Consider the following 26,663-nt stretch of genomic DNA (forward strand, 5'->3'; position numbering starts at 1 on the left):
GTATAATCAGGTTAGAGAGGGAGCGGAACTAAATAAAACATTTAACAGGAGAACAAACTTTCATGATTCACCACTGACTTACATAGACTTGGTTGGTTAATAATGACAAGAACAGTGGTTTTGCATGCAGGTGTTATCAAACACAAAGAGTTCATCCACCTGGCACTAGCAGAACCAAACACAAGACAATGAGAATTGCAGTGGAGAGATGCTGGTTATTTTATTATGAATGGTGCTACCCAGGAGAACGGGAAGATAATGAATGCTCAAATGCTTAAACACCTCAATAGCATGTAATTAAATATTATGTAGGGCAAAATCACAAGACACCATGGCTTAGGAATTCAGAGTCATGCTGGGAGCTGGTTGGTTAGGTAAAGGTAATAAATCATTTCTTCAGGTCTTGAAGACAGCTCTGAGGTCTTGTTCAGTGGTGGCACAGTGAATAAAGTGATGACCTGGAATGCTAAGGTCGCTGGTTTAAAACCCTGAGCTTGCCTGGTCAAGGCACATATTGGAGTTGATGCTTTCTGATCCTCCCCCCTCTCCTCTCTCCTCTCTAAAATGAATAAATAAAATCTTTAAAAAAATTAAAACATAACGTAGGTCAACATGTTATCTTTAGCCTGCCAGAGGTGATCGTTAGTCACATGCAGGCCACTGTCTTCTGTTGCCTTAAGGGTTGATGATTATACAGGGGAAAGACTAAGTCTCTGAGGTGTGTGTGTGTGTGTGTGTGTGTGTGTGTGTGTGTGTGTGTGTGTGTGTGTTACAGAGATAGAGAGAGAGAGAGGGTGAGAGAGAGAGAGAGATGCCTTCTGGATCTAGAATTTAAAGCTAAATTTAATTAAAGTCATAAAAGCTCTTGTTTTCTCATGCAGTTATTCCTGTATGCAAAACCAGGAAAAGCCTACATGTGCCAATCTTATGGAATCAAAAACTGTGAGAATAAACCAAAGCTATTACTGAGAAGAGAGAACCATCATTTTTGGGATGTGTTGAAAGAGACCAATGAACTAGGAAAGTATCTTTAAAAAGAATACTTGTAAAGAATAGAGACAAAAAATTTAGGAAAGACACATGCATTGTTTCTAATGTTTTTAGCCTTTGATTGTTCTGAGAAATGGGGTGTGTATCCCCAGAAGAACGTCAATTGCTTGGTTTTGAAAAGCTTGGGAACATTATACTAAGTGAAATAGGTAACTCAGAAAAAGCTAAGAACTATATGATTATATAGGTGGGATTTATGATTATATATAAAACTGCAGCTCATGGACACAGACAAAACTGAAGTGATTACTGGGGGTGGGGGCAGGGAGGAGTAGAAATATGTGGTGATAGAAAATGAGTTGATTTTGGGTAATAGGCACACAGCTCAATAAGCCAGTTCAAATGTCATGGAAATGTTCACCTGAAACCTATGTACTCTTATTGATCAATATCATCCTATTAAATTTAACCTCTAGATTTAAAAAAAATGAAGAAGGAAAAATGAAAAGCTTCATAGAGTTTCATTCATTTGAAACTAAAAGTTATATCCTTATAAATTGAGTTTAAAATAATTTGAAAAAGTTCCAACTTTTTAAAATGATAAATATACTGATTTCTTAATTTCTCATAAGATTTTCAACCCATTCAAGAAATGTGTTTAAAAAACTTATCCTGCAAGTAGGTTTATTGGCTAGAATATAATTGACACTACTTTTTTCTTCTATTATGCATAATATGAAGTTAGTGATTGGGAATTTAGAGTATATCAAATATTGGGAATTTGCTATTCTTGCTCTATAGTCTTATTTCAACTTGTATTAAATAAGAGATTGTGTGTATGTTTCTCCCCTCTGAGTTAGCTAATTTATTTTGGCTCTGATCCATGTACATTCTTAATGAGTTATATAAAAAATTATTTTTTTTCATTCACACTAGATTTATTGATTTTAGAGAGAGAGAAAGAGGAAGAGAAAAATAAAGAGAGAGAGAAACAGGGACAATGATCTGTTCCTGTATGTGCCCTGACCAGGGATCAAACCTGCAACTTTTGTGCACAGGCCAATACCATTAACAACTGAGCTATCCAACCAGGGCAGTATAAGGAATTATTATTTCTTCAGTAACTGCAACAAAAGATGATGAAAGTCTGACAAATGGAGATGGAAAGCATTATTTTTTTTAAGTTTATTTGTTGATTTGTAAAGAGAGAGGAAGGGGATGAACTGGAAGTACTACTGTGGAGATGAATAAAGATGACTTTGGGGGCCAAGGGAGGAGAATTCTGCATTTAGGTTACCTGCTCCCCACCACAGGAAGTAGATACCAACCCATGGCTCCATGAGGGTGCTGGGAGGAGTTCACATCTTTCCACCTCCTGGTGGGCCTAATTAGTAAGGGTCTCCTTTACTTGCAGATGGTAGTGTGTTTAACAAAGACTTACCTCTTAGGCTGGGTGTCAGACTTGTAGTAAAATACCTCTAAGCCCAGTCCTAGTTGTAGGATCTTGAATAAAACTGTGAGAGTTACCTGGAATTATTTTCTCTTTTGTGAATTAAGATTTGTCCTTAGTTGTTTGTTTGTTTTTTGTTTTGTTTTGTTTTATTCAGCAGGTATATGAACACTTCCTATTGTGCAAGGAATTGGGACAGCGAATACAGAACTGCTGACATGGGGTAGGACATTACCTATAAAAATAGCTGTTGTAGCATTCTTCAGAATTTCAAATATTAAAAAACACACCTGATGACTTTGCTGTATGATCTCTAAACTACCACACAAATTCAAGAGTTTCTGATAACCAAAGACAGCAATTTAAGGCTAATCATTTAAACTATGAACATTTGTTAGGTTAAATACGAGAATAAAAAGAAGATAAGGATAATCAGCCCTTGATTATTCACAGATTGGCTAGAATTTGTGATTATTGGTGCCCTTTGATTCACCTCCTTCAAACCACCAACCTTTAAATATTTCTCTGCTCAGTAACACCTGGCTCAAAGTGGAAAGGTGAAATGCTAATCAACCAATCTGACTAATTATTAGCTGCTATAATTCTTTTTATTTTATTTTTCTTGAAGTTGAAGTAGGGAAATGCCAAAATCTTTCACTAAAATGTGCGCTAAACTTTGTGTCACCTTCTCTTTCTTGTATTATATAAAAAAGTTAGGGTATTTTGTTTTCAGTAATATATTAAAGTGAACAAAGCATCACTATAACTTCATAGTGCATATATCTTATTGGCTAGTGTTGGAAAAATCTTAATCTCCTACAAGGAAGCTTCAGGAATTAATAGTTGGGACTCAAAGTGTACCCTATATAAATAACTCCACTTGTTAAGTGGAGTTAGACTAATAGGGAATCAAGATGGAGAGAATGGTTTAAGACTACCCTTCCCTTTGCCTGTGCTAGGCATAGAGGACCCTTACCACACCAAATAAGGGGAAGAGGAATGCTCTGAGCCTTAAAGGGCCCTAAGAATAAATCTGAGTTATCATGGATAAGATTACTTTCAACTCCTTATTTTGTGTTTTCTGACATAGATCCCAAGATCTGTAATTATCTTAAGAAAGCTGTGGAGACTTAGTGCTTTTCAGTTCCCTTGTCTTTTTTTGGCCTATCTCTCTTTGGTGCTGGGGAACTGGTGTGTGTGTGTGTGTGTGTGTGTGTGTGTGTGTGTGTGTGTGTGTGTGTGTGTGTGTGTGTTTTCCCAGTGCCTAAAAAAAAAAAAAAAGTGCTGAGGAGTCCTAGGGAGATGAGGCTATTTTTATTTGAAGCTGATACTTCTGCCTGAGCCACAAGTGCTGCTTGGAAAGGGCTCAGGTTGTTTCCAGGGGGAGAACTCTGCAGAGAAGAGACGAAGTTCAACAAGACAACAAAGGAGCAGCAGAAACAACCAGGAAAACGAAGAGCCCTCAGGATTCCACTCAGAGCCCCCCAATCAGAGTTCTCGAATCCTCAAGTATTCTGCAAAGTGCCACTTGACTGGAACTTTTGGCCTGCCTCTTTCTTTCTGCAACCACCATGACTGAGATCACTGCTGAAGGTACATCTACCATTTTCCAATAGTATCAACTAGAAAAAAAAAAGGTGGTGATGGACAGTCACATTGCTGGTCAATGTGTCGACTTAAAATGTTGCTTTTGTTAATTGTCTTGATCAAATGATCCTATACAGGATCAGAGAAGTGGGTTTGGGAGCTGAGAGTCAGACAGATCAGTGTGTTGGGGGAGTGAGAAGAGGTTTCTTTGAAATTTTGCATGTGGAAACTTCTTTGCTGTGCCAAAAGCCCCACCAGTTACTAGTGTCACCCACACCTCTATAAATAGCTATGGCCATGTACCATGGCTGATGTCTTACCAAGTAAAAACTACAACGCTTGCAAAAATGGAGACCACTATTAACTTAAAGTGTTGCATTTAATGTTTAAACTTAGAAAAATGATCTTGAGCATTTTACTTAATGATATTTTAAAATGAAGATCTTAAATTTGTTTTTTTCTTTCTAACTAGAGTATATCAAATACGCAGACTTATAGATTTGTATACAGTTTAAGACATAAGTACTTCTGCAAAATGTGTATATATTTTACAATCAGTGGATATTCAGAGACAAGGTGGAATTGCACAAAATCACTATAAATCAATATGATTTTTAAAATAAAGCAATTTAAAAGTGGCCAAATTCCAATTATTTTTACACACTCATGTTTATTTTCTCCCTAAATTATGAATTCTATTTTTATATTAAAATATTTTTTAGTTTAAATGCTTATTCTGAAAAAAATACATGCTATAAGTAAAGCATATCGTCTTTACTATTTAAAAATGGCAGTAATTTTTATAAATGTATTATATGCAAAATATATGTATATATGTAAATATGTATTATATAAATATATATATTTACATACATACATATATATAGTTCTTAAAGTAAAAGGACCCCTTTGAACAGCTAAAGCACATCGAATTTGTATTTGTACGATCTGGTTCTAGCTAGGATAGAAATTTGGGAGGTGGATCTAAAATTCTCTTCTGACAGCTGTAAGGAAATCAGACAGGTGGTGCTCTGGACGGCTCCAAGTTGAATGCTGGGCTGGTTTGTTTTTAATCAGACAAATGAAAAATAGAACATGAATTTTTGGCTCTTTGGGTAGACATTACTATAGACACACAGGAATTTCAGGTTGGAGATTTTTTATATTTATAAGGAGAAATGTCTTTTACCTTCCTCTGAGAAATTTAGTCTGACACGCTAAATTAACAAAAACAATTACTGAGAGATTTCTATGTATATCAGATATTTTGTTCAGGATTTTATGTGTGTTTACTTATTTAAACCTCGCACAATTCAATGAAGTCAGCATTAGTGTCTCCGTTTTGCAGAAATAGAACCCCTAGCTCAGATGCTCGGTGACTTGCTCAAGACCGCAGAATTGCCAAGATTAGAAACTACTCCTGCAATCTAGTTTGTGCTTTCTCTTTTCTGTAAGAGAATATCAGGTTTACTCTTCACCAGTTTTAGTTGGGAATTTGCTAACTAAATATAAATAGCATTTTTTCCTATTCCTTAGATATTCTGAGTCATATGGTCTTTAGTTTTTCTTAAAGAGTGCTATCTATAAAAACTTCTTGCTTAGCCCTGCACAAGTTACTAAGATACTTATGAATATATCTCTCTACCTCTGCACAAGACTGCCAGCTGATTCAGAGGTCACTTGGCCAAAACATTTTTGGCTTGTCTGTAGATTATGCTCTGAAAACCTTTGCACTTAATTCATAGAACTTTTTACAGAAGAATTCCTGAATATAAAATAAAACTTTTATTTCTGTGTTCTCCCTGTGGGAAAGCTTAAAGTGTTCTCGGAAGACCTTCGGGAGTCACCCATTAAGAATCATTGAATTAGAAATAAATTAAAAATGTAAAAATGCCACCTAGTTCCTAAGTGATAGTCATTTCCTACTCCCTGGCCTTAACAGTTCACAGGATCTATGTCACCTGAGCATCAGTTATGTGCTCTTATCTTTTACTGCAATGATTTATTGATCATATTTCTCAAATGATAATTAGACTACCAACTCAAATGAGCTTCACTTTTAAGGTTAGTACCTCAGCCATTCTCAGTGGTTGTCTAAAGTTTCTTGCACGGTGCTCTTCTATACATTTTTCATTTTGTTGTCATGATTCTCACTTTTTGTGTCTCATCTAGCTTGCTTTTAGAGGTGAACTTTTGTATGGGCCATGGTACAACATGGATTATTCTTTCCTCCAATCTACTATATTTTACTTGCATCATTTTTGAACACATTACTGAAATATAAGCATTGCATTAGTAGTCTAATAACATCTGATTACTCCTCCAATCCATTTATCACAAAACAGGCAAACACCTTGTAGAATTTAGAGGCAACTGGGGGAATGACTGAAAAAAGTGAAGGGATTAAGGAGTACAAACGGGGATGGATGTAAAGTACAGCACAGGGAAAATAATTCATAATATTCTAGTAATTATGCGTATTGTCAGAGGTTACAAGACTTATCAAGATGATCACTTAGTAAGTTATAGAATGTCTAATTACTGGCTTGTACACACAAAACTAATATAATATTGTATGTCAACTATAATTGAAAAATAATGATTTTAATAGAAGCTAGAGTAGCCTCTTAGACAGTTCTAGTCCATGGTCCTCACTTTATTTTTTGAAAAACTGAGGGTTATGAATTTTTATGACTCTCCTATTGGGTTTAATAATTAGAGGAGGTCTGAGAACACAATTCATGTCTTCCTTGGCTTATCCCATTGTTTATTCAACCATATTGCAGGGCATGTCTCTAAACCTTACTGAGTTCTTCATGGAGATTTGCACTGCACTCTCCATGCTGGATTACTTGATCTGACAAAAGTAAGGAAGTAATGCAAGGTATGGGATTGTCTTTCAGATACAGAGCAATGGATGAACCAGAACTAGGAAAAAGTTGAACCCCAAAGGATTTTAGGAAAACAAGATATTTTGAATCTGGGAATAATAAACTAAATAAAGATAACTATAATGACAAAGATAATTAAAATTCACATTTATTCAGAAGACATTATATGTCAAACACAGTATTAGGCTTGCTATATGAGCATTTAATTCTCATGATGACCAAATAAGATAGGTACTTTATTATTGCTAATTCTAAAACAAGAACCTGAGTTTAGAGAGAATAGAAATTTGCCTAGCCTGACAGGTCAGTGGCTCAGTGGATAAAGCATTGTACTGGGACACAGAGGACACAGGTTTAAAACCTCAAGGTCGCAAGCTTGAGTGAGGGCTCATCTGGTTTGAGCAAGGCTCACCAGCTTGAGCTCAAGGTTGAGCAAGGGATCACTCAGTCTGCTGTAGCCCCCCTGTTAAGGCACATATGAGAAAACAATCAATGAACAACTAAAGTACCGCAATGAAGAATTGAAGCTTCTCATCTCTCTTCCTTCCTGTCTGTCTGTCCCTCTCTCTGTTTTTCTCAGTTTCTGTCAAAAAAAAAAAAAGAAGAAAGAAAAGAAATTTTCCTAAATTGACAGAGCTATATATGATGTAGCTAGGATTCACACTCACATCTCAAAGCCAGAATCATATTGGATATTTCTTCTTGCTGTGTGAGACTAAAAGTTAGCCTGGTATTAATTTGGAAGTTGATGGGGGCCTATGCTAAGCCCCTGTTCTCATTTGGCCCATGCTACTTTGAGTAGGTTAGAACTGGCCACAGACTGGATCAGACTCAAACAGCACTAAGGTTTAAGACTATAAATAATCTTCTAACTTCTTTCCAGAGGCTCAGTTATTCCTACGCTAGTGCCAAGGTTAGTTCCCCTGTCTGAGGTTCATATGAACCTTTCAATGACCAATTTCAGCATCTATGACAACAAATATCACTATACAAAATATCTTTCAAGTCATTTAATAATGAAGTTTAATTAATGCTTTTTAAAAATTTTTCCCATTGATTTGAGAGAGTGAGAGAGAATAAAGGAGACAGAAAGGAACATCAATTCATTGTTCCACTACATTGTTCCATTTAGTTTTGCATTCATTAGTTGTTTCTTGTATGTGCCCTGACCAGGAAGGAATCCACAACCTCAGTGATTCAGGATTATACTCTATCCATTGAACTACCTGGCCAGTGTTTAATCGATTACTAATAGATTTATTAAAAAGATAGAAACTTTTGAAAAAGTTGATAACATAGTATTTTCACATTGTCAGTTAATTAATATATAATCAAATCATGCTTTAAAATATTTGCATAATTGTATTTTTGGGTCTAAAAACCTTGAAAATATTAGAAAATAAAATATTTACTTAAAAGATTCTAGTTGGGGTCTTGGCCAGTTGGATCAGTGGTAGAGCATTAGCCCAGTGTGTGAAAGTCCTGGGTTTGATTCCTGGTCAGGGCACACAGAAGAAGTGACCATCTGCTTCTCTACCCGTCTCTCTTCTCTTTCTCTTTTTCTCTCCCTTTCTCCTCCTCTTACAGCCATGGTTCATTCGAGCAAGTTGGCCCCAGGCGCTGAGGAAAACAGATTGCAAAAACTAGGGGGCTACATAGTTCACTGAAAATCAGAGAGCAAAAATGGTACAGAGGTGAGGAAAAGCAGTATTAAAAATAATTAAAGGCAGAGTGACAGAGTAGAAAGTGTGTGTGATTTCAAGTCAGAAATCCGGGGTCTATCATTAGCTCTACTACTTAACCATACTCAGTCTGGGAAGGATGAGGGTCCTTATGAGGCTGGAATCATAAAGTAGTGGATAAATCATGAATCACATGGCCAGACAATTTTTTCAACTTTTTATAATATCTTGCCAGTTGGTAAATTTATTTTATGATTTTTGTAATGAGGTGAAACATCCATGATTCAAAATCTGCAGTGAAGGTAACCATCAAATATATCTTTGTAGTGTCAGTCCTTGCTGGGTTCCATTAAGAAGCTTTCTGTTGTAGCTTTTTAAAAAATTGTTTGTAATAATGACTCTTTTGTTCCTCCACACTTTAAGCACACAGTGCCCACAGAAAATGTCCTGTTTGTCACATTAAATGCTTCTCAGTTTTTTCTTATTTATTTTTGGTCATCATTGTGAATATAACTTAAAAACCTTGTTACTTTTACAATGCAAAATGAAGTGAGCCTATTCAGCTATTCTAAAGACTTAGAAATATTGAAAGACTTAAAGCCTCCAATGCTGTTTGTATTAATTTTTAATCAGTTAATAATATTTAATATGAAAGAAAAATAAAACAGTGCAACTAAGCAAATTTTAAATCGTATACATTGACCTTTGGGTTGAATATATCAATTTGAAAAAAGAATGTAAAGATGGTTAAGATTTTCCAGCTAAGCATTGGTTTTACGTTTATGGAGTTTAAAACAGTTCTTTCTTTTCTTCCTTCAAATAAATAGAAACCCTTTGGGGAAATGTTTACTATATTTAAAAATGCATATTATGTAAAGTAATACAATTTATAAAGTGCAAATTAGGGAAAATTTTTATTTGGTAACTTTGCATTAACATACAGTAATTTCAAGTTTATGAAGTTTAGGTTCTGTTCAACTTAAAGTTCTAAGAAGATTTATCAAAGCTAAGGATTTTTGCTCACCTCAATTTTCTTTTCCTCTGAATAATCTGATTGGCATGTACAGTTCCTTTTAGGAAATTTTTGAGTATTGCATGAACATGTATTGCCCCAAGTGAGGGTTATTCAGAGACAGATGAACTTCCTGATGAAAAAAGATAGTGTTTTTCCATCTGCAAAAGAAGCTAAAAAGAACATTGTTGGCATATGTGTAATGAGTAATGATCTCCTTCTCTCTGTACAAGTTATGCCCTCTAAACATCAAACCTTCACATCTTATTGTCAAAGCAAGCTGTTAAAGGCACAGAGAATTTGTGATTTTGAGAGATCCTTTGGTATGTAAATGATCCTCATAAACCACAGAGTCCAACTCACAATGTACTTAAATATTACATTTAAAAATACATGCAGTGGTGGGATTCAACCAGTATGCACTGGTTCAGCAGAACTGATACCTAATTTTCTGTTGAGTTCAGCAAAGCGGTTGTTAAAATGGCACTTGTAATCAGGGTCTCTCTCAGGTGGGTGCCAGGGCAGCCACCCAGTGTGGAAATTACAAATTTACATTACTTACTCTTTTATAAGTTCCTCTACGCAACAGCGTATTCTAAGTGCCCGTTAGTATGTTCATTCCATCCATAGGTGAAAAAAATTGCAAGTGAGGATGGCAATCATGAAGCAAAAGGAAACATCTTAAATAAAAGTTTTATTGATTTTTGTCAGGTATTATTTAATATTTTAAAACTCTTTCTTATAACATAATCTAGTTTTGTGTACCTCTTTTATATTTCTTATTTAAGTATTAAATGCATGAAATAATAAACTACCTCTCAGTATATCCTCTTTTTTTTGCACTTAAAACACTCATTAGAGCAGACAACTGGTTGTTTAATTATTTAAATTCCATCACTGTATATATGAATTAGATATTTTCTAAACTGGTCGATACAACAGAAGTTAGCACATCCTCTTTTACTTAAACAAGTTAAAAATACAATTTTTTAACCCGGAAGAACAAAGATATTATATTTAGTGACCTGCTTTTTACAGGGGAAACCTGGTTTTATTCAGACGTCATGAGGCTAGAACTCATTGTGATAGACTGCTTTTATCCACTATACTCATTTGCTGCATTCTTCTCTTCCCAACACAGATTACTGAAATGTTGAGAAAAACAAACTGTTTAAAAAAAAGGTTTAATATTTAGAACTTAGTTTTAAAAAGGTCTTAGCACATTGGTGAGCTTATGGGTAGGAGAGAATCAGTTTCCACTGATTTGTATTTTCAAAATACATTTTTAGCAAGATTTCCCTGGAAATTTCTTTTGTCCCTTTTAAAAAAAATTATCATATGGTTAAGAGAATTTTATATGGTAAATATTTGGTACAATGTCAAGACAAAATAATAAATTCAAAGTGTTGCTTCTTTGACATTCAATACTGGAGCTATCATTTTAGTCCCTGGTTATTTTTATTTAACTTTTGTATAATTGTTTGAGGCAGAGGAGAAGAATATACTGTAAAATCTGTCAGTTATCATAGTGTGGTAAAACAACAAACTTGTGAATGTAAATCGGTAGAAGTAATAGATGTTACATTTAGAGAAAAGCAAAGAAACAAAATAAATCCATTTAAAATATAATAAAATTTTAGACTCTATGGAATTAATTACCAACCTATAAACATTTAAAAAGCAGTAGGTCACATCAGAGTTTCATTTGTAATCAATATTTTAGCATCAACAATTATGTGCTAGGCTGAATGCCAAACAATGAGGACATGAAGATAAATAACAATGTCCCTGACTCTAATATAGTAGATTGAAAAACAAGCAAGAAAAAGCAAAAGAAAAAAATTAAATGAAAAATATCAGGAAAATGAAGACTAGACAAATTTAAAAACATATAACTACAGATGAATTTATGAATGATGGTTGTTTAGTTGAATAAAATTATACTATCATTCATAAATTTTATGATAAGTGAAAACTTGGAAACCTGCTGAAAATAACCTTAGAAGGATAAAATGACAATACACAGTGTACATGGCATCGTTGGAAAGGCAAAATGTCTTGCCAAAAATAAGGAGATCAAGAATAGTTTTCATCATGTAGAGATGAAGAAAAAAGAGGTTATAAATTATAATTAGTGGTCTTTGAGATGAAGCCCTAGCATAATCAAGGTATAGAGTTATCTGGTTATGAAAATTGGATAAAATTCCTCATTTACCATCTTTGCTCCAATGGAGCCTTGGCTGCGGGAGGGGAAGAGAGAGACAGAGAGGAAGGAGGGGGTGGGGGTGGAGAAGCAAATGGGCGCCTCTCCCATGTGCCCTGGCCGGGAATCGAACCCGGGTCCCCCACACGCCAGGCCGACGCTCCACCGCTGAGCCAACCGGCCAGGGCCGGTTCTCCCACTGTTTGTATCTCCATTATTGCTTTTCATCCTTAGATACTTTTAAGCTTAATTTTTATTTATGGAGCACCATTTCTAATTTATGAAGAAATGATGAAATAATATTGTCACATTGGTTCTAAATAAGGTTTTAGATAAATAATTGTTCTATACTAAGTGCTGTTCTGTTCTAAGTACTTACTATGACAACTAGTGTCACAGGCCAGTGGTTTTATCAAGATATCTATAATAGGTAGCATTTCAAGATGCTAGAAAAAGGCTTTTATCATGGAACAGTTGAAGAGACATAATCCTTAGTCTAAGGTTTAGAAGATATAACCAGAAAGTACCTAGGACAGTAGAAATAACTAGATTAAAACAATAAAATAGCAGAATCCTCTAGAGACATTGCTCGAAGTAACTGGAAGAGTTATATGAGAAATAGTAGTTTTGATAGTTGCCAAAAGACCTGGTTAACTATTCAGTTTCTACCCAGTCTCTCGGGATTTAAAATGCCTCCTAAATTCTCTCTTGAATGACTCATTCTAACCATCATCCAAACTGGATTCTTGTTTTTGAATGACATAGGCTCTCAATACTCAGGTGTTTTAGAATATATTATCTTTTCCCACCACTGTGTCGTTCACTTGTGGATAAAGAAGGGTAAAATGCTGATACCTTGAAAAATATTTATTCACTTAATAAACCCTTACTTTTATGTATTTGGGTTATTTGCTTTTGCCAGTGACAATGTTAAGTCTCAGAATGAAATGTTAAGTATATAAAAATCAAGGAGAAATGAAATAATTGTACAAATAACTATATGATACAATGCTGTTACTTTAGGAATTCCAAATTTCCTTAAAGAAGTAACAGTTAAAATTATATATAAAAATCTTGAGCCTGACCTGTGGTGGCACAGTGGATCAAGTGTCGACCTGGAATGCTGAGGTCACCAGTTCAAAACCCTGGGCTTGCCTGGTCAAGGCATGTGTGGGAGTTGATGCTTCCTGCTTCTCGGCTCTCTCTCTCTCTCTCTCTCTCTCTCTCTCTCTCTCTGTCTCTCTTCTCTAAACTGAAAAAATAAATAAATAAAATTTAAAAAAATAAAAATAAAAATCTTGAGATAGATTCCTTGGTTTTTCATCATTCAAGTCTAAAGTAGACAATATTTACACATATAAAACAACTAAAAATGAATTAAAATATAACAAATAAAGAAATAAACTTATGAGATATAATTTTCAGAGAAATACGAAAGGAAAACAAATGAACTCGGTTGATGAGGGACTCATCATGGAGTATAACTTAAAACTTGAACAATATTTCTAAATAAAGGACAGCAACAGAAAAAGAAAGAAAAGAATTACATGTAATCAACATCCCGAGATAGTGAAAGTTTCAGGTTAATTTATTTAATATATTTTTACTAAATTAATATCTTGGCCTCATGCTCTATGTTGTGAACTCAAATGTGGAGGAGACACATTCTCTTGGCATTTGAGGCAGGAGAAATTGTCAGAAAGGTCTTTCCGAGACATTGCAGGATAATTAGCAAACAGTAGCACTCCTCTTTACAATTTAGACTCCACAATCCCACCTGTTTTTCTATAAGAATGCTAAACTACACCCCAGTTAACAACCAACAATAACCTAAGACAAAGATGAGAACTGGTGTTAAATGGTTGTGAAGGAGATAGGATCAAAATGCTCAACCCTGAGAAATTTCTGGTTTAGTTATCTTCTAATCTTACACATAAGATTTTTTTAAGGTAGTATAGGAAATTTGGAATGGTGGGAATGTCTTTTTAATATCCTCTTGTCAGTTAGTTAATAGTATAGTAAATATAGCCATTTAATCCAATCAATGATTATAAAGTTATTTGGGACAAAATAAAGTACTTACTGATATAATTATATCTGGCTGCTGTGATTTGCTATTTATAATTCTATACTATAAAAAATGGTAATTTTAAGAAAGTATGGGGCAAAGAGTCACAAGCTATATGGAAAGACAAAAACCCCTTGAGAAAAATCAGTGAAAGGTGATGGCTTATTTTCTGTGTCCTTGGGCTCATGAATTGATGTGACAGCATAATTTGAGGACAGGCACAGGTGGTAGCAGCTCTGATGGGTAAACTGAAATAGATGAGTCTCACAGAGTGTTGCACTTTGCAGCACTTTGCAGAATTGCCTCATATAATTTTATAGGAGCTAAGTAATAAACTTGAGGGTGGATTACATTTCTTTACTTGATAGTCACCTTATATTGTAACATGTTGAACTCTACATATCGTGCTTAGAGTGCCTCCAATTTTTTTTAATCCTTTGCATCACTACCAAAATGACAAATGTGTTCCCCAATCATGTAGAGACTCACTTAAAATTAAGTTGTTGAGGGATTGGGGAGTAGGTGGAGGGGCAAAGTGGGGGAGAAAATGGGGACAGAAAGGGATTTTGCTTAAGGCGATGGGTGCGTGATGCTGTGTGCAGATGATGTTTTATCGAATTGTACACTTGCAACCTGTATGATTCTGTCAACCAATGTCACGCCAATAAATTCAATCAAAAAGATTATCAAGCTAATTCTAAAAATAAAATAAAATTAAAAAAAAAATTTAAGTTGTTAAGTAACACTGACCTACCCAGAAGCTAAAATCCACAAGAACTCTATTTACAAGTGAAAAATAAATTAGATAACTGTGGCAATGTTTGGATAATACTGTCACAAGTGGTTTTTAAGAGACCAGCCAACTTACCAGTTCAGTGTTAAAAATATATATTAAGAGTCATCACAGATTTTAAATGTTTTTAATTTTTTTCTATAAAATTTTTTCATAAAATATAGGCACTGAAAGCTGCATAAATAATATATATTAAAACAACATTTATTCAAATAGTAATAGAGCTGACATTTCCATAATCATAATCATATCAGGAAACAATATTTCCATCATATTTTGTGTGTGTGTGTGTGTGTGTGTGTGTGTATTTTTCTGAAGTTGAAAACGGGAAGGCAGTAAGACAGACTCCCTCATGCGCCCGACTGGGATCCACCTGGCACACCCACGAGAGGGTGATGCTCTGTCCATTTGGGGTGTTGCTCTGTTGCAACCAGAGCCATTCTAGCGACTGAGGCAGAGGCCACAGAGCCATCCTCAGCGCTCCTGCCAAGGCTGCGGGAGGGGAAGAGAGAGACAGAGAGGAAGGAGAGGGGGAGGGGTGGAGAAGCAGATAGGCGCTTCTCCTGTGTGCCCTGGCTGGGAATCAAACCTGGGACTCCTGCACGCCAGGCCAACGCTCTACCATGGAGCCAACCGGCCAGGGCCTATTTCCATCATATTTTGAAGCATATTTCCACCTGCCCACCCACCAACTGATTCTCACTTTGGTTTTGCTTCCTAATCAAGATTCCTCTTCTCCAACCCTTCTCCCACAGGAAACAACTATTCTATTTGGTGCACAATTTTCTTGCTTTGCTTTACAGTTTTATGACCACCAGATCTACAAACAATAATATATCTTAGTTCTGCCCAGTTTATTTTTTCTATATGTGGAACCACACAGTATGTATAATATATTATTCTATATCTTGCTACATTAATTCAACACTCCATAAGACTCATCTATTTCATTGTATGTTACTATAGTTTATTTTTCTCTCTTTACAATATTTCATTGTATGAATATCTTAATTCATTTATCATTAAAATTTTTAAATTAGAAGACTATTATGAATCATACTGCTATGATCAGTCCTCCTCTTTTTAGTTTAACAGTTCTGTCATCAATGTGTGTTTATTTCACAACTATGCTCTGTGCTAAAAAGGTACATTCAGCATAGAGAACACACTTGTTCAATCAAATGGGTTAGTATATATTCTATCATTTAAATATAATTTAAAAAAACCATAAACAAAGGTAACCTCTGTAGCTAGCTACTAGAAATGCCCCAACTTGTATTTCAGAAGAAATGAACATAGCCCCATGAGATCTATCAAGTGGGTATTAAAGGGAGCAGGAAGAAAATGAACAGTAAGGACGACTTAGAGATAAAGAAGCTATCCCTAATATACAGTGACCCTTATCTGAGACCATATAGGCAGCAGCTCAAAAACTGACTTTTGTGCATGGAATAACTCAGAGGTTGTTCAACAGATGTTTATTGAGCGCCATGCCCCCTCATTTCAGATCATTCTGACACATGCTTAAGTTTGAGTACTACCATCCCAGTTAATTATATGTAAACTTTTAAACAAATTCCCCATACTTTCAATAACATTAGGAAAAAAATCTAAATCATGCATGTAACACAGTGCCTCAAATTAATATACAATAACTGAGGATTCTTTTCATGATATATTTATGTTCATGTGCAACAATACAATTCTTTTTTTCTTTTTTTTTTTTTTTTTTTCTGAAGCTGGAAACGGGGAAGGCAGTCAGACAGACTCCTGCATGTGCCCGACCGGGATCCACCCGGCACGCCCACCAGGGGGCGATGCTCTGCCCATCCAGGCGTTGCTCTGTCATGACCAGAGCCACTCTAGCGCCTGGGGCAGAGGCCAAGGAGCCATCCCCAGCGCCTGGGCCATCTTCCGCTCCAATGCAGCCTCGGCTGCGGGAGGGGAAGAGAGAGACAGAGAGGAAGGAGAGGGGGAGGGGTAGAGAAGCAGATGGGCGCCTCTCCTGTGTGCCCTGGCCGGGAATCGAACCCAGGACTTCCGCACACCAGGCCGACGCTGCTCTACCACTAAGCCAACCGGCCAGGGCCAACAATACAATTCTTTTCATGGGCAATGTAAATCTGGAGAATGGAGATGGAGGGGAAAAAATAAAAGAAAATAGAGCTGTTTTCCTGAGGGAGAATGAAGGTATATGGAGGCCTAAAGCTCAATCTGCCATACTGAAACATTAACTTTTCCCAACCTTACCGAGTTTTGTCTTTTTCCCATTTGCCCAGTTTTAACCTTTGGGTTCCTCAATCTTTTCTTCTTTATTCCCCCTGTTCTTACTTCAATTTAAGCTCCCATCATTTTATATTTGGACCCCTCTAAGTGACACATTGTATTTTTCACAAGTGGCAGCAGCAGTATTTCCCACCACATGCTTATTTTATAACATGTCCTTGAGAAGTGAGGTCTATTCCCCTGTTCTTGAAACCAGGTAGACCCTTATGGCAGCCTCAACAAATAACATACAATAAAAGTGAAGATATGTGACTTCCAAGTATAAATCTTAAAAATACCAGGCATGTAGACCTTATTCCCTTAGTGTCTTTACTTTTTAAACTATGCTGTAAGAATGTTAAAGCACCTAGAGGAGTCACACCATAAGAGGGATGAGATTCTCGGTTGATAAAACCAGCTGAACTGCTAGTCACCAACCAGCACCAACTTTCCAGCCATCTGAGTGAGCCATCTTGAAATGGATTGCCCATTCCCAGGTGAGCCACCCTAGTAAATACTTGTGGAAAACAGACAAGTCATACCAGCTGAACTCATAACAAATTTCATATTCTAAGAAAAATAAGTCATTATAATTGTTTTAAGCCACAAAATTTTGTAATGTTTTGTTATGCAGCAAAGTATCTATGCAATTTCCTGATCTCTAACCCATCTGCATATGGTTATTAAATTACATCTATAATAATTTACTACCAATTAAATAGTGGTAACTTATTCAGTGTACAGTGCTTTAGCCAGATTCAACATGATGTTAGGCTATTTATTTATTTATTTATTTATTATTGATTGAGAGGCAGGGAGGCAAAGACACAGATTCCTGCATGCACCCAGACCAGGATGGACCCAGCAAGCCCACTAAGAGGTGATGATGCCTATCTGGATACATTGCTCTGTTGCTCAAAAACTGAGCTATTTTAATGCCTGAGGAGAGGCCATGGTGCCATCCTTAGCATCTGGGACCAACTCACTCGAATGAGCCAGGGCTGTGGGAGGGCCAGATAATTGAAGCAGCTTTCAATATGTAAGATCTCCACACAATACTTCAGTCTGCTGAGCTGGCCCAGACAATACTTTGCATGCAGAAGTGTTCACATATCTATTAATAAAGAGTAGAGAAAATATTAGTTTTGCTATGCATTATACTAGCCCCCAAAGATATCCATACACCAATCCCTAGAATCTGTAAATATGTTATTTTACAATACAAAAGGGAATTTTTGAATATAATTAAATTAAAGAGCTGGAGATAGAGAGATTAGCTTGGATTATCTGAGAGAGTCTATTCTAATCAAAGAAGTCCTTAAAAGTAGAGAACCTTCCTGGCTGTGGTCAGAGGGAAATATGATGTGAGGACTTAATTAGCCACTGCTAGCTTTAAAGATGAATGAAAAGGCAATGAGTTAAAGAATACCATAGCCTGTAGAAGCTGGAAAGAGCAATCTCCCCTATAGCACCCCAAAATAAATGCTGCCCTGTAGACACCTTACTTTTAGCTCCTTGAAATCCATGTTGGATTTCTGAGTCATATAACTGTAAGATAATAAATCTGTGTTATTTTAAGCCACTAGCTGTGGTAATTTGTTATGGTAGCAGTAGAAAACTAATAACCAGGGCCTATCCGCTTACTGTAAATCTTCCTTATGCACCATGAGTCAAATTTTCAGAAGGCTCATATAATATTGACATAGAAGAATTGCAAATTTATTTTCCATGAAATATTTTTTACATAAATCACTCTAAGTAAAATGATTGGGTCTTCCTTCTATATAAGAAAACAGGCTAAAAAGAAGTCCCTTTATAAAGGTCTGAGTTCATCATTGGGACAATTAATAATGCATTAATGACTAGCTTCTTCTTTCTGTCCAAATGTATGCTGACTTTTCTTCAGAAAAGGAGTTTCCTACTAACATTTTCCCTGGGTGATCAGCAAAGATAGAAAGACACTTCATTTTGGTTTGTATTCCCATCAACAGATAATTGCAAATCATAAGGAAAAACATTGTAGTTTGTGCAGTAACTATTCCTTCTTAATAACTCTATGATTAATCTAAATACATTCAAGTCTAGGAGTATTTCTAAAACACAAATTTTGAATTGTTCTATAAACTGTGATATTTGCATATATACTAAGTTATCTACACACAAGACCTAATACATATTGTCCACACTATCGAGATGATTATAAAGTTAACTTCTTTAAAAGCCTCCCTAAACCAGGACACCTGCTCCTCTTTGGACTGGGTATCCTTCACCTTCTTGGGTTTGCACACACCAGGGTGCTCTGGATGTTTTCTGCTGGATAAGAGCCTATTAATAAATAGAAAGCTGACACTGCTGAAGTTTAAAAAAAAAAATCAGGTTAGAGATTAATTTCATGAAAGCCACAGTCATGTCAGCTAAACATGATCTGTTTAAGGTTTATTCATTCCAGTTGAAAAATTAGAGCCTAAAACAAAAAGCAGAATTTTCCTCTATGCATCCCTTGAAATACTCTAGGACCTTCTAACTCAGAGTGATCCATGTACTAACAGCATCCTCATCATCTGGGAACTGGTTAGAACTGCAGATTATCAGGTACCACTTTAACCAGCTGGAACAGAATCAGCCTTTTAACAAAATTCCCAAATGATTCATTTGCACACCAAAGTTTGGGAGGCATTGGTCTAAATAATTTCCTACTTTGAGCTATCACTCCACCATTCAAAGAACATAAGGATGTTACCATAAAACACACTAACTATTTTTTAAATAACTTCACATTGACTTTTTTCTAATATTAATCAAAGATATATAAATTATAAATTTAGAGAAATAAGACATACATACTTGCAAAATTATTCTGAAGTAAAAATAAAATTACTGCCTGCTCACCTTAAGCTATTATAATATTTAAAATATTTTTAAAATTAAATTTGTTGGGTCAACATTGGCTAGTAAAATTATATAGGATTCAGATGTACAATTCTATAATACATCAACTGTATGTTGCATTGTGTGTTCACCACCCCAAGTCAACTCTCCTATTTAAAAAATATATATTTCAATTACATTTATCAAAGAATATCTCTCCATAATAATATTATAACTTTTTGTGATATGGTTACCAAGTAATTTTTTAATGCTGTATAACAGTGTATCATAGGTTGTAGGGATTCAATATTTCTTAAGATAAAAACTTCACATTTATATTTTATTCTATGCATCAAAAATCAGTTATTTATACTTATTTATTTTTATGCTATACAAATATTATATATTTATGGTTTCTCACAACTTACAATTTTGCTCTGATTTTATTTTATTTTTTTTAAAAAAACTTCCTTTAGTATTCATTAACAAAATATAGGTGAGAGAGAACCAGGATAAATTTTTATTATTTATTTTTAGTTGACTTTTTGAAGAGTGCATATGAGCCTTTTTAATAATAAAAATTCATAATGCTGGGTTAATTGTGTACCACCCAACTCATATTCATTATGTGTATATAGTGTCAAATACTTTCAATCATGTCAAATCTTAAAAATATTTTTTTACCCTTTAATTATATTTCTGTAATTATTTATAAAGAAATTTAAAAAGGGATACAAGTTATATGACCTTTTATTTAGATGATTAAGAATTAAAAATGATCAATTATTATCAATTTATATAAAGTTTCAGCAAAACTAAATAAATGAGCTAAAGCAGAATAGAATTTGATGACATTGATTCATGCTGAAAGAGATTATATTCTTTTCTTAAGATGATAAATTCTGAAATTCTTATTAATTAGGAATCATAAAAACTTGCAATACCTTTTTTTTTTTTTTTTTTGTATATTTCTGAAGCTGGAAACGGGGAGAGACAGTCAGACGACTCCCGTATGCGCCCTACCGGGATCCACCCAGCACGCTCACCAGGGGACGATGCTCTGCCCCTCCGGAGTGATGCTCTGTCGCGACCAGAGCCACTCTAGCGCCTGGAGCAGAGGCCAAGGAGCCATCCCCAGTGCCTGGGCCATCTTTGCTCCAATGGAGCCTCTCTGCGGGAGGGGAAGAGAGAGACAGAGAGGAAGGAGAGGGGGAGGGTGGAGAAGCAGATGGGCGCTTCTCCTGTGTGCCCTGGCTGGGAATCGAACCCAGGACCTCTGCATGCCAGGCCGACACTCTACCACTGAGCCAACCGGTCAGGGCCTGCAATAACTTTTTAAACACATTTTTTTAATTAAATTTCTAGCAAAATTCTAAGCTTACTTTAGTTGGAGCTAGATGTGTGTTTTGGTATAAATGTGGGCTGGGATTTTGCTCATGTAAACACTGGCATCAGTTACCATTCTCATATCAAATATATTTTCTAAAACCAACATGTTGGCATATCAGATATATCTTTGATTTAGTCAGTCTATAAAATTTTCCAATACCTTTGTAAGTGAAGAATAATGTAATTGCGTTTCACGCTTTAGACCGTTATTCACTAAATGTACAACTTTTTCTTGTTATTCAATGCATTTAAGTTTTCCTTTATGCTGTATTCAGTTATTGATTTTATGTCTATGATGAGATAGAAATATTATGATATAAAATGGGTAGAACTGTAGGAAAGTAAAGTTGAAGCATGTTTCAAGGTCATTTCCAGCAATTTCACGTTAAAGTATAAATTAGTCACGTTATAAAATTATGTGCTTGAAAACTACTTCTAGTTTCTCTCTGCCCCTAAACAGAAATATATTTAAACTCTAAGAAGTGTCAAAGAAATACGTATCTATTTAATGGTTTAATATTTCCATGCAAAGATATTCAATGTTTTCCTTAAAAAACGATTTGTCTAACATTACTTATGTCAAATAGTCCTCACCTAAATCTTGCTTGTTGATTTAACACAATTTTCACTTTTACTTTTGAACTTGAAATAAGACACCACCATTCAGTTTACTGTGACCTGTTGTCTTCTAGAACACTAATCTTAAATTGTTCTTGTCTTTTAACTTAACAAGTTGAACCATGAAAAAAGATTTATATACTCTATATTATTTTTCTACCTTTTAATTGCATTAAATTTTAACCTGCATATTTCAAATAATTGTGTATTTTGAGAAGATGTAGTTGTGATATTTCAAAAATTTTTACTAAGTGAAGGCACTGACTGATAAGAAACAAACAAACAAAAAAAACCCAAACCAATTAGAAAGAATGTCATCTTGATTCTGTGCTTGTGAATCCTGGCTAACTACCAGCTCTGTGTATTGAGAATGTTTGATGAAAATAAACTGTATAAAGTCAGTCAGTCAGTCAGTAATGGAGTGAAACTCTTGCCTTCTCTTGTACTCACAGTGTGAGCTCTGCACATTATCTTTCTGAAATACAGTTTCCTTATTATATAGAAAGGTTATAATGACAGTTCACAGAGTATATATATGAAAGTGTCCAAAATTGCCTGACAAGTAGTAGAACAATATAAATATTAATTTATTTCTTTTCTCTTATGTTGATCAAATGACATTATGAAAGCTCTGAAGAATCATTCATTTTTGTGGTGTATGTATGAAGCATAAATCCACACAATCAATAATATATAAAATTATTCAATTTTTATTTTCTCACAAAATGAAAACTATAATATCCCTCTAATTTTCACAGAGTAGGTGGTGGGAACAATTGTTTCATTGTTTTTTCTCTCTCTCATATCTTGTGAATAGAGTGAAACTTTTGTTCTACCCAGTCCACTTCTCTTGGTTATTCTAAAATTATTGGCATTTGCATTTTTTAGCTTTAGAATTTACTGTAAAATCTTATTACACATTGAGTTTTTACTTTTCAGTTTTCTTTTACATCCTAATCTCATTTTAATATTTTACAAGAATTTTAAATTTCTAAACAATTTAATTATTTCTTCCAGGTCTAAGAATTTGTACAAATAACAAAGATAAATAGGGTCTTTCCAGGGTTAATTTATCTTAGTGGGCCACTTATATTACTTTCTTGTTGCTATGTAACAATATTACCACAAACTAAGTGACTTAAAATAACACATATTAATTATCTTACAGTTCCTGTGTGTCAGTAATCTGGACATAATTTAGTTGGTTCTTCCATTTTAGGATCTTTTAAATTATGATAAAGATTTTAACCAGGCTGAAGTCTAAAACAATGATGAAATGGGGGAGGATCTGCTTCTAAGCTCAGGTGTTGTTGATAGAATTCATTTCCTTGTGACTATAGGTCTGATCTCAGTTTCTTGCCATTTCCCGGAAGACCCTGTTGGCTGGAGGTTGTTGTCAATTTCTAATGGCTGTCTTTAATTCCATGCCGGATGGGCCTCCCAACATGGCCACTAGAAGAAGGTAGAGTCTCCTAGGCAAGTAAGGTTGTCCTATCTTATATAATCATGTGACACAGTCCTTCACCTTGCTTCATCTGACTGGTTAAAAGCTAGTCTCAGAGCATGTCCACACTCAGAGGAGATTATTCAAGCACATTGATATAAGAAGGTGTATATTGCAGAGGCCATCTTAGAAGCTATCTGCTACACCCCTCTATAGTTCAGGGTCTAATCTTCAGGTGAATAGGTAAGAAATCTTCTTATCAATCAGGCTTAGTCTAAATACTTACAACCTGTGAGGCTGAGTTAAAATATGAATATGAAATGTTACTTTTATTTTATTCTTATAAAAGGGACCAAAATATTTGGATTCAGTTCATTTCAGCCTCTTTTAGCATGTAGGTACTTGGATAATTAAATTAAAAGAAATGTTAGTTCTAGAAATAGGGGAAGGGAATTTTCACAATACACAGTTATGATTCATTCTGGTAATAGGAGATCTTCATGGATCAAAACTTGTATCACTAAAAATTATCTTCTACAGTGACCTAATTGTGAGAATTGGCCAAAATTGGATAGGGCTGAATTAACCGGAAAAAATTTTCTCCTCCTCTACTTTTTCTGAATAACCCACAGATGTTTCATGCATCATTTCATCACATTATTTCAACACATTTTCAATGTCAGATCTGATTTCCTAGTTATATTCAGACTTCATGCTTCAGGAGTCCCACTTAGGTGCTCAGGGACACTTAATACCATTTTTTGTTTTTGGAACATGCTATGAAAAGCTTTAGGGTCCACACTCACTTATCTTTGTCCCCAGAAAGCTCCCATACCCAGGTGAAAAGGAAAAGAAGGACTTGATATCTTTTCCTGAATTAACTTTTATTTGTCCCTCAGATTCAGCTCAGTTGTGTCTCATAGCATGGGTATGTCTCCTATGCAGCATTTATCACAGTTGCATTTGTCCATCTTGGCCCAATAAAGGCAGAAATAAATTTTTTTCACCTTCTGATCCCAAGAACTTAACAAAGAGCTTGGTAATTTTTAAGCGCTCAACAAATCACTGCAGAATGAATACATATAGCGGCCTATAGAACAAAGTTATTAGGAGCTCATAGCTCTGCCACAGAAGCAATACTACCAAGTTGTAGGAAGCAACAGAGGGGTGCTGGTTTGAAGCTGGGACCTGTGTTAAGGGAAGATAGAATTCACAATGAGAATAGCACATGACTATGACTCAACCTTGTTGTTCTTTGGTGTACTCATTTTCAGCTCTTTTATCTCTAATATTATTAATATCTGGGCGTGTACACATTTACCATTGTGTCATTAGAAATGACACTTCTTGGCCCTGTTCGGTTGGCTCAGCGGTAGAGCGTCAGCCTGGCGTGCGGGGGACCCAGGTTCGATTCCTGGCCAGGGCACATAGGAGGAGCGCCCATTTGCTTCTCCACCCCGCCCCTCCTTCCTCTCTGTCTCTCTCTTCCCCTCCCGCAGCAAACGCTCCTTTGGAGCAAAGATGGCCCGGGTGCTGGGGATGGCTCCTTGGCCTCTTCCCCCGGCGCTAGAGTGGCTCTGGTCGCAGCGAAGCGATGCCCCGGAGGGGCAGAGCATCGCCCCCTGGTGGGCAGAGTGTCGCCCCTGGTGGGCGTGCCAGGTGGATCCCGGCCGGGCGCATGCGGGAGTCTGTCTGACTGTCTCTCCCCGTTTCCAGCTTCAGAAAAATTCAAAAAAAAAAAAAAAAAAAAGAAATGACACTTCTTAAACATTACTCTATTTTTGTGTATCCTTAATAACAAATACATATAAGAAATCTTTCTGTTCCTTGACAAAATCAACTGGCCAAATAAAAATTAAAGTTATTTATGAAATCATTTATATTTTTTACTTAACATCTCTAGTTTACAATGTGAATTATTTTTTCAACTTATGGGAAAATGTTACTTTCAGGGTTTATAGCATAAATTGTTTTCTATTTGAAAATTTTTAATTTTTTCCATCCATTAAACAATGATATACTGAATGCTTTTAATTTTTTCAGTAGAAATTAATAGTGATAGAGACTAGTAGGGAGAAAAGACAAAAATTTGAGTGTCTCAGAATAAAAACTATAAACTTTATGAAATAACAGTTATAATTTATGCATAGAACATAAAGAGAATACCAGCTGTTAGCAAGGCTAAGAAACCAAACTGGAAAAATTCTTAGAACATAATTTCATTCAGACGAGATACTTAAATGAAATCTTAAAGAATCAATTACAAATTAGCTGGGAGAAAAGGGGGAAGTGACTAATTTCCCAATTTTGCCCTATCTATGTCTTACCTACTTTTAAAAAATCTTTAATGCAATCAATAATTCAAGTGTTCATAAACAAGTTACTCTGGCAAAGTAGATTACTTCTTTTTCAAATATATAAATATTTAAATAATATATATTTTAGGTATAAAACTAAGAAAAAACAGATAAGCAGAAAGAAGAGAAATATATTTATTATCTTATCACTTTTATTATAACTGTACAATTGTCTTATAAATTCTTTTCATATATATATATAATTTTAAATGAGGTTATCCCTTGAGTAATGCTTTATAAATTCTATTTCTCCCATTAAAATTTCTTTATAACTTTTTCTTTCAGTAAATATACATTTTTATCCACATGTGCATGGCTCTATTGTATACTACTCACAAAAATTAGAGAATATTTCAAAAATGAATATGAAGCAATAAAATATCCTCTAATTTTTGTGAGCAGTAGTTCAATATATTGCTTATTTCACCAATACTTTTATGTTGGGTATTTATATTGATTCCATTTTTTTCATGATTATAAAAAATATGGAAATGGTCTAACCTTTTTTCAACATGTTTAATTTCTTTGTAATAATTTAAAATACTGATTCAAGATATGTGGTTTTAAACTTCTGATATATATAGACAAGTTTTCCCTAAAAAGCAACCCAATTTTAATAACCACAAACACTATATAAGGTTTATATCCACATAGTTTTGCTAATACTGTATAAGGTACTTTGGAATGTTTTCTTATCTGACATGTCTAAAAAATAATATATAATTTAAAAATTTTACAGATTCTATAATGAGGTTAAGATTTTTAATTTACTGGTCAATTTTGTTTCTTTTTCTTGTGAATTGCCCATGCATTTCAGGATAAATTATGGCAAATTTAATGTATTTCTAATCACATATATAAACTCTCTTTTTCTTCAATGTTTATCTAGTCGTTTCTTTGTTAATGATACTTATTATTAACAATACATTTATGAAAGTTTTTTAAGAAGGCTAAAGTGAAATTGGCAATAAGATAATTAACATTTGGTAGAAATATACTGGGAACCAGATAACATTGGAAATGCTTGACGTGTAATCTTTAATTGA

General features: G+C 34.9%; 1 protein-coding gene across 17 annotated transcripts in view; it reads left to right on the top strand.

The window, feature by feature from the left end:
• Positions 1-3,781: 3,781 nt before the first annotated feature.
• The window catches only part of TRDN (triadin), a 415,240-nt gene continuing 392,358 nt past the window's right edge, over positions 3,782-26,663 (top strand). For all 17 annotated transcript variants that reach the window (XR_010750049.1, XR_010750050.1, XR_010750051.1 and 14 more), the window contains exon 1: positions 3,782-4,033. Coding sequence is in view for 14 of the 17 variants with exons in the window: in XM_066373320.1 (XP_066229417.1) it covers positions 4,012-4,033 (22 nt within the window). In the remaining 3 variants the exon portion in view is untranslated. The remainder of the gene's footprint in view (positions 4,034-26,663) is intronic.

Source organism: Saccopteryx leptura, chromosome 3, assembly GCF_036850995.1.
Source record: "Saccopteryx leptura isolate mSacLep1 chromosome 3, mSacLep1_pri_phased_curated, whole genome shotgun sequence".
NCBI classification, from domain to species: domain Eukaryota; kingdom Metazoa; phylum Chordata; class Mammalia; order Chiroptera; family Emballonuridae; genus Saccopteryx; species Saccopteryx leptura.